Raw genomic sequence first — 13,793 nt, 5'->3', positions numbered from 1 at the left:
CGAATAGTCTTAAAAATAAATGTAATGTGAAACCAAGTCTTCAAACACAGAATGTTTAGGACTTTATCTGCTACCAGAGGGAAAGCAGCTTTCAAGTTAGCTGACTGAGCTCCAGGTCACTGGCATCCTAGTGAAAACATTGTTCTAATGAACATTCATTTTTTTTAGCTAATGTTTATGAGAATGTAGGAAATAAATATCTTTGAGTATGTAAATAAAAGCACAGAATGTTTTAACTAATCCTTAAGAATTTATTTGCCTATTAAAGAACTGTGGCAGGAGGCCATGGAAATACACTTAGGACATTTTAGACCCAATAACGGCTATATTAGTATTTAAATAAGTCTCTTCTAGTATTTAAGAAACACTCATCACCTCATAATAGTTTTGTTACTTAAGTCAGTCTGCAAGCGTACAAGACTCAGTCAGAACATACTGACATGGGTCACCATGGGGCTGACTTTTAGCTGCCTCTCGTTTCTGATTTTGCTCTTTCTGCACTGGCTCCTCAAGTGGCAATGTGATTGTTAAATTACATTGGTGGCAACAAATTTCTTGGTGGTGTTCCAGAACAAAGAATGCTCAGTTACAGACCTTTAAGTCTCCGCTCTTGCTTTGCCCATTGATACATGTAGAGTGCTAAGGAATCTGCATATAGGGTATAAAAGTAGATGCTTTCCTCAAGTTAAAAACCTTCATATGTAGCACAAGTTACAGCTTTTTTCCTTAGCTGTGAAAGGGAATCTTAGACCCTTCTGTGACAAGATATTTGTTTCAGATCTGAGCATTTCCCTAGCAACCTGGATTGCAGTATGTTTAATTGTTTGTGGAGCTGCTTATTCTGATGTATACGAGCAGGAAAATAAGTCAGCTGAATATAAGTAAAAATTAGCTCAATTATTCATATATATATATATTTGCATGAATTTACACACAGCTGATTGGTATAACAGCAATGCATTTAGTGACAAGATCAGCATGTTTGGTTCAGGGTTGCGTGGTATCTGTGACTCCCCAACAATATAACTGTGCATCACAGACAAACAAAATAACATCAATGACTTTTTTGAGACTTTGAGACTATCAATTGAATTACTGGGTCTTCCCCATTTCCCCACTTGTAAACCCATTTCTGTGTTTTTCCCTTTATTTGTTCTGTAATTTCACCACCACATCCGTGATTTACAGTATGTTATTCAATCCAGAAACTGGATTTGTGGAAAAAAAGATATGTTTCAGAGTCACTGACTCCTCTGGAGAAAGCAGGGGTAAAGAGATGGGGAATTATAAGAATCACAGAATGGTAGGGCTTGGAAGGGATCTTTAGAGATTATCTAGTCCAACCCCCCTGCCAAAGCAGATCCACCTAGATCAGGTCACAGACAAACATGTCCAGGTGAGTTTTGAAAAAGTCCAGAGAAGGAGACTCCACATCCTCCCTGGGCAGCCTGTGCCACTGCTCCCTTACCTGAACAGTAAAGAAGTTTTTTCTTATGTTTAAATGGAACTTTTTGTGTTCCAGCTTCTTTCCATTACCCCTTATGCTGACACTAGATACAATGGAAAAAAAAATATGGATGCCTCAACCTTCTGACATCCACTATTTAGATATTTGTAAATATTAATGAGATCCTCCACAGTCTTCTCTAGACTAAACAGTCCCAGTTCCCACAGCCTTTCCTCGTGTGAAAGATGTTCCAGTCCCCTGATTGTCTTGGTGGCCCTGTGCTGGACTCTCTCCAGCACTTCCCTCTCCCTCTTGAGCTGAGGAGCCCAGAACTGGACACAGTACTCCAGATGAGGCCTCACCAGGGCAGAGTAGAGCGGGAGAAGAACCTCCCTCGACATGCTGGCCACACTCTTCTTGATGCATCCCAGGATGCCATTGGCCTTCTTGGCCACGAGGGCACATTGCTGGCTCCTGTTTAGTTTATTATCAATCACGACTCCCAGGTCTCTCTCTGCAGAGCTGCTCTTCAGCAGTTCAACCCACAGCCTGTACTGGTGCAGGGGGTTGCTCCTTCCCAGCTGCAGGACTCTGCACTTGTCCTTGTTGAACCTCATGAGGTTCCTCTCTGCCCAACTCTCAAGCTGGTCAAGATCCCACTGAATGGCAGCACAGCCTTCTGGGGAATCAGCCAGTCCTCCCAGTTTGGTGTCATCAGTCCTCAGACACCTCTCCTGTTCTCCTTAAATGTTCAAAAATTATGGAAAGCAGCTTAGCAACCACATCAGCCAGTTTCCTCAGCGCTCTCAGATGTATCCCATCAGGTCCCATTGACTTATGAGTGTTAAGCTTGGCCAATAAGTCTTTAACCTCTTCCTCATTCACCAAGGGCAAGTCCTCTGCTGTCCTGGCCATCCTGCTATCCTTGCTGGACTGGGCTTCCCGGGGGCCAGCCTTGGCTGTAAAGACCAAAGCAAAGAAGCCATCCAGTAGTTCAGCCTTCTCTGCATCCTCTGTCACTAGGGCATCCTCTGTGTTCAGCAGCAGGCCCACATTCCTCCTAATCTTCCTTTTGCTGCTGATGCACCTGAAAAACCCCTTCTTGTTTTCCTGTACAATCCTGGCCAGGTTTAATCCTAAAAGGGCTTTAGTCTTCCTGGTTCCACCCCTGTATGCTCTGCCAAAGTTCCTATAGTTTTCCCAAGAAACCAGGCCCTTTTTCCACCTCTCATAGATGGCTACTTTCTCCTTGAGTTGTTCCAGCAGCTCTTTGTCTCCTTTTCCTGCATTTAAGTATTATTATGGATTGATGGAAAATTATTTATCTGGGAAAATTATCTGGGAAAACTCTTTAAAGAGTTTGAGATGACTGAAAATATTATTGTCTCTGAGTAATGTAATTGAAGTCAAATGAAAGGTGATTCCTACATACAAAATTTCGTAAATTTTAAAATTTGGTGATATTGAATAATTTCTTGTAAGTAATGATGTCATAGTTTTTATTGTAAAAGATAAAATATTAGGTTTCTTTCTCCTACCTTCCCAAAGCCGAATAACTCAGAGAAGCATAACTTCAGCAAACATTTTGGCTTTACTTCAAGCTCTACTTTTCAGACCAAATTCTGTTTAAGAAAGAAAATAAAGATTTGTTGCCAGTCATACAACAAAATGAGTCAGTGAGAGACAGCTTATTTTATACAGGAGCTTGATAAGCAAGAAACAACAGCCTTGTATTCCCTTCTTCTACCACTGTCATATTTGTCTACTTGGTAATTTGTTCTTTTCATATCAAAGAAAGGTTAGGATGCACTTCGGTGAGGAGTGGCTTCTTACATATGTAAAAACACACCATTAGTTTACATGGAAATTCCATCTGTATGCAAATATGAGATAAGGCTTTCTGTCATCCTTGCTAGGAGTCCTGTTAAATACTAGAGATATTATACTCATGACCTTTTCATGAAAAGCATTACTTGGGGAATTTTTAGTGCCCAAATACAGAGTCTATATTTTAATAGGAGAGAGACTTCTAAGACATTCAGCTTTGTGTGCATAAATACACTCCCTTAAGAGATGACTGAAAGCTTTTGTCTGGAATGTTGCTGGGGGCTTCACAAGCCCAAACTTGAATCTCCTTTCTTCTTGTCTACTTTTGGCATTTTATTATTCTGAAGTGTGGCATGAAGTCCTTCTTCAGGAATTGTTTTGAATGAAAATGGCCAGGAGTTCTGTGGTATACACACTAATGTTACCAGAGTGGTGGGGTTTTTTTGTACAGTAATTTACGTTATTTGACTTTGCAATTTTCTGGGGGCCTACCAATGTATTGATGGAGATAGAATAATATTTCAAAATACAGATCTGGATGCAGAGGCCAGTAAGATTCTAATAGAAGTACTCATTTCTTTAAAATTTTAAAACACTCAAGGAAACAGTATCAAGCTCCTTTCAGAACCTCCCAAGCTAACAGCAGTTTGGATTGATAGCTCTCAGCTTCCCTCAGGAAGTGGTCAGCACTTCATGGGATGGAGCACTTTAAGGTATTTTCCAGATGAGAAGTTGCAAGACATGTAGCAGGTTTTCTTCTTTTTCTTCTCTGATTAGTGGCAGATTTTTTTTTTTTTTTAAATCTGCCTGGAAAATGAGGTTGTTTAGATTAGTTCTAAATTTGATTTTTCTGTAGTTTGGGCTTTAATAATACATTTCCTTAATATTTAGTTTTATTTTTAATAAATACAGGATCATAGCCCTGCAAGAGAAGGTGTCTTCAATGAAATCATAGAAGTCTATGTTCTATAAACAGTTTCCAGGGATGGCAAAATATACAATTACTAAATTACATCAACCATTTACACCAGCAGAAGAGAAAAATGGTGAGGAGAAAACTTCCCTACCTGTTAGAAGCACCCTTGCTTGACGTTTTGGACAGTTCTTCATCTGTCATACTAAGAGGGTTTTACTTGATACAATTCTGCTGTTGCTGGATGTAAAAGGAAACAAAAATTTTTGAGCTTAATCAACTACTGTTGGATTTTATTCTGCTTATCTTGCAACATTTTACTAATTTTGATTTTACATACTGGGATCTGTTATTCAAAGCTTCAGCAGAAGTGCAGTCCATAGGAAGCTGTCTCCTGACTGTTCTCAGGGCCAGATTTCAACTGTGTGGCTGCTGTACACTATGCAAAGTGTTGAGGGCTTGTGAATACAGATCAATGCCGTTTAAAACCCATTTATTTTTTCATTTTCCCCATTCATTGTCAGGGACCTTTAGTCTGTGTTTGCATAGGACAGGGGAGACATCCAGTGGCCAATGTCTTCAGTGACTCACAAATAGTTTCTGGGTTCTGACTGGCTAACAAATGAGTGGAGTGGGGCAGTGGGGGGAGGTGTGTGTCTGTGTGTCCCTCTAAGGGATACTGACCTTGAGCCACTATTAATCATGTAACTGCTCGCAGTTCTATTGAAGCCAACAGTACTTACTATTAATGTACTCACTCCTCAACGGGACGTTGGCATCTATAGTTTAGATTTAAATTGTTATGAGCAAGGACATCTTACAGTTTTTGTGTTGATTTAAACTTCAAACGAAAACCACTGTTTTGAGCACTGATTGAAGAATATTATTATTAATAAAGAAACAGCAAAGGCAAGGAATTGAGAGTTCTTTTGTGGTTTCCCAAAAGCTTTAACTAAATTTCCATAGTGACCAGAGGATACAAAAATGCTCTTTACTGGGAAGGACTGGCCACTTTGTAATATGCAGTGAACTGAAGCAGGTGAAATTGTTTATATGTATTTTAATTTTTATATATATATAAAAATATTTAAAATATATATATTTACTATATAATTATTTAACAATAATTATATTTGTAGAATTTCTCCAATGTCTTTAAAAGTTGTAACTAGAGCAGAAAAGTACATATTCTGATAATGATCCTCTGCTTTTGACAGTGTAAATGCCTGATGTCGATGTCATAGAGCAGTTATACTACTGTTGCTGTGCAAAATCCCTTATTGTATGAGTTATCACTATTTCTACATACTATAAAGAAAACAAAAATCCCTTTGAAGGTTCTTAAGGCAGCTGTTTGGATTTCTCACTCTTGTAGAAGTAATTAAAAATGGCAGATGTGACTGAGTTCATTGTGGACATTTCACAGCTTAAATTAAACATCCCAGCTTCCCAAATAGCTACATTCTTCTTTTGCAGTAGGATGCAGGTAGAATGTTCTGCTGAGCTAAGACAAATTTGTAGGCAGTAAGAAAAAAAAGAAATTTCATAAATGCACATCAAACTTAGAACCACAGAATGGTAAGGATTGAAGAGACCTTTAGAGATCATCTAGGCCAACCCTCCTGCAGAAGCAGGTCTACCTAGATCAACCTATATCTTTTACTTATTTCCACATGTCCACCTGGTCAGGACAGATCTGAATGTGTTTTAATGAATTACATGTTTCTAGTTAATTTATTTTTAATGGATGACAATAAATCTATCAAGTATCATTAATAGGCTTTTAATGACAAAGGTATTTGGGAGAAATAGAGACACCAGGAAAACTGGAGTAAATGACAATATTTACAAGTTTCTTACTGATATAAGCACTAAATTTGAGGACAAGATTATGGAACATTGGGACCTTTCAGAAATGTTTCTGTTCACTGAGGAAGAATCTTCACTGAATCTACTCAGCAGTATTCCCTGTGACTGTTGAACATAGTACTCCCATATTCTGGGCATAGAATTAACTGTGTATATTTCTGTAAAGATAGGGAGTTCTTTTGAATTATATCTTTAGTTTTGGCTTCATATTTGTTGAAATGTACTTGCATTTGCATTATAAAAGCTTGTATTTTTTTTCTTTCTTTAATATCTGAATCCTAATGCAGAAAATCTTTCAAATATCTCTTAAATTTTTGAGGGAAAGTGAGGTAAATAAACATCTTTATCACACAAAAAATGCAAAATGGAAGTAAAAAGAAAAAGAAAATGTTCCTTCATCACTGGAATACAGAATTGAAAAGGAATTTTGAAAAAAAATTGAACTAGAGTAGTAAGAGTTTATAAGAAGTTAATAAAACTGAAAGGATCAAAGTAAAAAAATAAAAGGAACTCTTTCTGTTTTTTGTCAAGAGACATTGCCAAGCCTAATAAGGACAAAGTATCAAAAGAGACTCAAATAAAACAGATTACACTACATTAGTATTTCTGTTGGAAAGACCAAATATGGTTACATGATAATTATTTCCTGGAAAATGTTTACAAATTGTTATTTGGAAATCTGGCAGTGGGTAACTGCTTAAAAACAATTATTCCTTCTGGCCACTTCAAAAACTTTTAACTGTCCATCAGTGGAAAACCAACCTGGTTCAGAATCAATGTTCTGTTATGGACCTGATAGCCTCCATTGCAAAGCTTGAACAAACTAAGCCAGCAGAGTCTATTACCCTAAACAGTGAAACCTCAAATAAAGTAGTTCTGCTTTCTTCAAAGCAGAAAGTGGTATTTTTTTGTTTCCTACACATTTTCCTTTGTATGGGAAGCTGTATAAGCAACGTTGCCTGCATGTAGTATTACACTAACAGTTGTCATGGACCCTGAGCTCTACAGGTGATCACTGGTGGATGCATTTAATATGGAATTGTCACATTTAGGTCTATGTCTGGCATGATATATCACTCTGAAATGTAGCTATCAGCTTATAGCCACAGCAGGGTACAAAAGGACTAGTCTTCTGCTACTGGTATATTGGTCCTGTCTTTATTTTTGCCTATGTACCTGTGTCTCGAAGCACCAGAAGTGATAAACAGAAACTTTGATTTCACAAAACTGCAAGTTCTACGTTAGTAAATACAGTACTTACTAAGTTTTTCCAGTGTCTGCTATGCCCCATTAGCTTCTTGTAAAGCAGATTCATAGCTTTTATCATGAGTAAATACTGAATTACAGCCCATGGCAAGCCAGACCCTGAAAATAACTGAGCTATGCAAAGACAGTTTGTTCCTGGAACAATAGGTTTTGACACATTGTGGATGAGTGTATCTTGGCTCGTTATGGAGAAGCACTGAAGTTGACTTTACAAGGCAGTGTGCACACAGAATGAAGCCCAATTTAAATTCGCATAATCCCTTAATGTAGTATTAGCATGAATGTAATATTTGCTTGCCAAGAGTGTGCATGCCACTTCTCTGTGGGCACCCTCGAGGCATGTTTCTCAAATTGCAGAGCTTGTTATTAAGTATTCTTAGATGTTTAGGCAAACTTACAAAAACTGACAAATGGTAAAAGCATTCTGTAATGTTCTGTGGAGAACTGCAACTGCTATATAGATAACAGCAGGGAGCCTGGATCTCACATTAAATTCAGATTTGGACTGAAGAACTATCATGGAGTTTGTACATTCCAGTCCTTACCTCACAGCACGGGGAACATGAAATTTCTTTGTCATATTGTTTATTCTGGTTGCACCTACAGCTAGCATTGTCCACCATAGGAGATTTTATGTGCAAGCATAAAGTAAGACACAGTACATGCTCCAAGCAGCTTGCAATCTCAGGAGCTGAAACAGAAAGGAGGAATTTATTACATTTTGTAAGGACAGTCATTGTATGATTGTGCACAGTGCCATTACTTTACTGATCAATTGCAATTTTATGTGATTTGTGCATTATTTTCTAGGCTTTTTTGGTTCTGTGGCTATTTTTAATTTCTCTTTGAACATCTGAATACATTATTTAGCAAATGTATTCCAGTTGGAATGGTTTTTCTTGTAACATTTTTTCCTAAGAATATCATTAGATTGAAATTCCTTGCATTGGCAAGCTGCCTGTTGAGCTCTCTCTGTATCTCTTCAAGTTCACTGCTGAGTAGTATTACCACTGGCTTGGCTGGACTGTGTACTGTCTTTTTTTCCTCCCTGCCTCATTTCCTCGGGCTAGAAGTTGATGAAGATGATGAAATGCATTGGAAGAGGGAGCTGAAGGAAGGGAATAGCTGACAAGAAGTCCAGAGGCACCCTCTGCATGTGCTCTGGTGTGGAGCTGCTCACTTCAGGGAGGAGATTTCCTTTTAGGCCTTCAGCAGAGCAAAGATAGAACATGAGAAGAAAAGAGGAAGGCTTGAGTGGAGGATGAGGGTCAGGGGCTCTGCAGGGGTGGGAGGTTTCAGTCCTGTGGCGGACAGAACATGTGCAGACATACACAGTGACACCAGCTGCCCTGGTGTCTCCTTCTGGTTCCTAAGGGTTGTGTCAACCTTGTGTCAGCACCAAGAGAAGGCAAGTTTAATTTGCAGGATCTTTACTGTAAGCCATGCTCTCTGAGGATTCCCTCTGAGCATGGCATAAAGGGTGACGCATTTAGTTTGGCTGGTCAACTCCTTTTCAGTAAAGTTTTAACATTTGGAAACATTCTTTATGAAATGCAAATGGATCTATTCAAAAGCTTCTGCACGTTTCTAAAGAGTGTATTCCCTGAATGTGACTGGACCCAGGGCATGCCCAATGGAAAACCAAGGGAGTTCAGGTGCAGGAAGTACTTGTTTATTGTCCCATTTGTTTTAGTCTCTCATCCGGATTTTTTTTCTCCATCAGGAATTGTTGTATTTTGGCTTGTGCACCAGTGATCACTTTCAGTGTGCTCCTCTTCCTCTGAGGTGCCACAGTGCCACTGGAGCTGCAGCTCAGGGCCTGTTGGGCCTGCACTGCCCCTTCATCGGGGCAACAGTTCCTTATGCTGGGAGCATGTTGTGGGCTTCTACAAACTTGTGTTTTCCTAACAGTGGAATTAAAAGGAGTTCATGATTTTTCTTTGAATGTTAGCCTGTGAACCCTTGGGGAGGACAGTTTTTCCCATGCCTGCATGGACTTCCCAGTAAGCACACTGCTGCTCTGTCCTGCCTGTCAGGCAGGTCTGCAAAGAGGCCTTAGTCTGAATGCTACTGAAGACCTAGTTTGAACTCCAGCAGTTGATTGTAATGTGGTAACATCTAAATCCTTCTTTTTCCACTTAAAATGTGTGTGTGTGGAAGTTGCACAGATCAGTTTTTCTTACAAACCTGTACTGTACTGAAATATGCATTTAAGCAGACTTTTTAGGAGAAATGAAGTGTGTTGATATTTACTTGTGATTTAAGTTTAGTCAATTAAGTTGCTCCTAGGGCAATAAAAGCAACTATAACTTAATGTATGACTTGCCACTACTCTTCCACTCTTGCATTCATTTTAGCTATGGCTTACTGTGTAAACTTGGTAAATGGCACTTCAGAAAGTCAAGTTTTCTTTTTTTCCAGGTTTACACGTATTTGTCAGTATATGTGCAATGCAAAATACCTTCTGTATGTGAATTTTAGTGCATCAATGAATAGGACACATTAACTGGAAAGCGAGCTGGTTTTTATGCTTCATATTGTTAGTGACAGACTTGAGATTTTTGACTGTCTGGAAGTGTAATGATTTCTAAATTGGTGCCCATCTACAGGACTTCTGTATCTTGGTGTAGAACATGTAAAAGGATTAATTTAGGATAGGAAACTTTCACTGTAAAATCTGCTCTATGATACAGAACAGGTGAAGTTTGTAATTAAACTTGAGTCTCTGTACACTTACTGGTGAAGTGGATGGTGGCAGAACTGTAATCTGGTCCCATTCTCACCTGCCCAGGTCTTGCTTCTCATAAGAAAAGGTGGAAGGTAACTTTCAACAGAGAGAAAAACTAGGAAGTCTTGCAACTGAGACAAGCTCAGGATATGCCTGAGGTACTTAAGACTAGTTTGGTGAGGACATTATGAGACATGTACTGATTTTTTGGAGGATTGTAGATACTTTTTCAGTCTGTAAAATGAAAACCAAACCTTACATATTACCAGGATTATTTACTAAGCCACTCCCTTTGGTTAAATCAATAATGAATATGTCTGGCAGGACCTGTGTGGTAGCATAAATTTCACCGAAGTGAAATAAGATAGAGTAAGGTGAGAATTTCCACAAAGACTTGGTTGTGCTAAAGTAGGCGTGAGAATGAAAAGCAAATACATTAGAAGGACATGTAAAACACTACCTGTATAATGAATTGTCTTGGTAACTGTGTCACAATTAAAAAGCATCCATTTATGAGTGAAAAATGTGTGTTCCTGCCAGCTAGTTCAAAACATCTTCACCTAGAATTCTTACTCTATTCCCTGAGGTCAGATAGATCCTTTGGTAAGTCTGGATCAGATGACATAGTACTAAAATATGTTGCCTGTGTGGAATCAGTCGCTTCACAGCTCGCTGTTTAATTGACATTTTATGTCCAGATGCCAAGCCAATAGTGTAGCTTGACCTAAGCTATAAAAACTCAAGACTGTCACAAAATACTGGGTAAGGAGAATGTCAAGATACATGTGAGGTTAATAGGTGATGGAGTTCTTTTTAGTAGTGTAGTATCTTGTTTTACAAGGCAATTCTAAAATTGTTCTGCTACAATTTATGCATAGCAAATACACAGTGCTTACATAAAATCCTAATGAGACATGCCTCTCATTCAGCAGGGGCAATTCAGTTAGCAGATATTGCTCTTCTTAGAGGAGAGGATAGTAGCAATTGGTATATGGCTAATGAAGACAATGCCTTACATTTACTCATCAAAAGAATCTGAATGTCAAAGATTAAAGAGTTATATGGTGAGATGCTCACAAAAACCTCTGCGCTGGTGTATGTTTATTGTTAAGGCTTTGTTTGTATATTTGTTTATTTCTTTATTTGCAGGTACTGATCAAAGCCAGTGGCTGTTTTAATATATCTTTTTGTATGCTCAGGAACAGTTCCTAATAAGAAAGAATGAAAACCAAAAGTTATTAAATGAGAGTCATACTTTACAGAGCAACCAAGTTCAGTCTGCTTGTGGTTGTTAAAAGTGCTGCATTAGTGATGTGGTAGGCTTACCTATCAAATCGTAAATAACCGAAGAGATAGGTCCAGGAAAAAATACCGTGCTTCAGCACTTAATTTCTTTATCTTTCTGAGTAGCACAAAGCTGTTCTCAGGATCTAGAAGGCAAAATGAGAATTTCTAGAATAAATATTTTAAAGGATCAAAACTAAATTAAAATGATTAGGAGGAGGAAGAGTACAGGAATGTGAGGCTTCAGGACACTTCGAACTAAATGGAATCAGCACAGAAGATAAGGACATTTTAGAAACCCTAAATGGCTTGTTCAGCTTGGTTTTAGGGAATAAGAAGATAAGAAAGTATACACTGCAGAGGTGCTGCTTGATAGCTAGTGTTGTAGTTTGTAAAACCAAGACACTTTCAGACACAGAAGAGGATAAGTTTATTTCAGTTGTAATGAATCACTGAAGCTGGATTATATTTATTTGAGAACTCTGAAAATAGTTATGTGTGAAGTGACTAAGATGCTAAGAATAATGCTAAGTTTATTATTAAAACTAGCTGTTGTACTTGGACATTTAACTGCAGGAATTTTTAAAAATAACTAAGTGAAGTCCTTGGAGTGATAAAGTAGTGAATCTATTTTTTAAAAAGTAGTAATGGAAAAGTTACCTGGTTAAGCATGGCATGCATAGCTTCTGCAATAAAAAGGAATTCGGTAAACAGATCTTTGTCCTCACTTAAAATTAGTAGAAGTTCAAGGATTTTTTGAAAGATTGCCAGATGCAAGAGATAATGTACAGGAGTGGCAATTAAGTAGCTACACAAGGGGAAATCTTAAGATCCAAATTTCAGAATTGATCTACAATAATCCTGTGTCTGCACGGGGAGTAACTTAGCTGAAAGTTTGTTACTTTTACAGAAAGGAGATGTTAAATATGTGTTTGAAATACTTGCATATATTTATTTTGACTATATCTTCTGTCTTACTTGAAGATTTAAAAATATGCTTAAGGAGAAAATCCTGGGAATAACATGTTTTAGTGGGTAAATAAGGCATATAGTGTCTCTTTTGACAGATTATATAGTGGGTTTCAGTTATGTTATAGAGTGTGAGATGAAGCATGGTCAAGTCAGGGAATTTTAGTTTTTGATTATGGCAGCAAGGAAAGTACTGTCAAAAGAAAAAGGAATTCTGTTTGTACCTCACTGCCACTGTGTAACTGTTTCTTTTAGTGAGAAAGAGAATAAGGAATTGTTATTTCAGTTTGCAAATAGGGGTAATGAACTGTGTGCAACTTCAACATGATAGATGATTTGACATAGAAAGACTACACAAATGTGTGAACAAACTTGATAGCATAAGGAATGTTAGGCTCCATCTATTTAAGTAGCAGGCTTTCATGAGAGGAAGTGTTTCTTGTTTTTTGTGTTCTGTTCACCTGTAGTTCAATGAACTGATTTCCTACTGGTTCTTGCATTTCAGCAAAGATCACGAGGTTTTGAATAATGATTCATTTTATATATTTTTAAAATCTAAGAGTTCTTTGATTAATGATGCATTTTATATATTCTTAAAAGTGAAAGAGCTGTTCTTAATTTTCTCTAAGAAACTAAGGAATAGTCACTAAAGCACAACTTGTGAAAATAAAGAGGAAAGAAAGAGAATTTTTAAAAAATGCATCTAGCTTGTTCTATGATTTTTAATGCTAAATGTGAAATGACTGGTAACTATGTGAGTTGAATTTGATGCATGTCTTTCTGATTAATTTTATCTGACATGAAATGTTATAACATGTTGTTATGCTTTAAGAAGACTATATTTGACTTTTTTTTAAAAATTAAAAGTACTCTTGGTTATTTAGAGAAATATCTGTCAATAAAATGGAGGTACTGTTTAAATTTTCACAAGGTATGTTGGAATGCTTCCCTTGGAGTTGGTTGCTTAATCACCATTCATTTGATGTAGCCATTCTCGTGGTATGCAGTTCACTTATCTATTTCTTCCTCTGAGACCTTACTGTTTAATGGGCTTTTCCGTTTAAAAACTGTTGCTGAGATCATTATAATGGGGATTTTTATCTCTTTCCACAGTGAAGGGAAGTCAGAAGTGTGAGCTGAATTGCCGAGCAATAGGCTACCGATTCTACGTGAGACAAGCTGAAAAGGTGATAGATGGGACACCCTGTGACCAAAATGGAACTTCAATCTGTGTGGCAGGGCAGTGCAAGGTAAGGCTACTGAGTCTAGCAAGTCTACCTGTAGACTGTCTGTGCCCTTTTTAATTTCTGTAAAAGGTTGATATGACTGTACCTGTGAAATCATGTCATAGAATCATAGAATTGTTTCAGCTGGAAGAGACCTTTAAGATTACTGAGTCCAGCCTTTGTCCCAGCCCTATCAACCACCAGACCATTTCTCTAAGTACAACATCCAGCTATCTCTTCAATACCTCCAGGGACCGTGACTCC

The 13,793-nt window shown here is 37.8% G+C and overlaps 1 protein-coding gene across 4 annotated transcripts in view; it reads left to right on the top strand.

Moving 5' to 3' along the window:
- Positions 1–13,793, top strand: part of THSD4 (thrombospondin type 1 domain containing 4) — a 345,093-nt gene that overhangs the window by 160,074 nt on the left and 171,226 nt on the right. For all 4 annotated transcript variants that reach the window (XM_061999825.1, XM_061999823.1, XM_061999824.1 and 1 more), the window contains one exon: positions 13,417–13,553. In XM_061999825.1, the coding sequence (XP_061855809.1) occupies positions 13,417–13,553 (137 nt within the window). The remainder of the gene's footprint in view (positions 1–13,416; positions 13,554–13,793) is intronic.

This window comes from Colius striatus, chromosome 7, assembly GCF_028858725.1.
Source record: "Colius striatus isolate bColStr4 chromosome 7, bColStr4.1.hap1, whole genome shotgun sequence".
Classification (NCBI taxonomy): Eukaryota; Metazoa; Chordata; class Aves; order Coliiformes; family Coliidae; genus Colius; species Colius striatus.
Note: the sequence above shows the minus strand (reverse complement) of the source record. Positions and strands in the feature narration are given on the sequence as shown.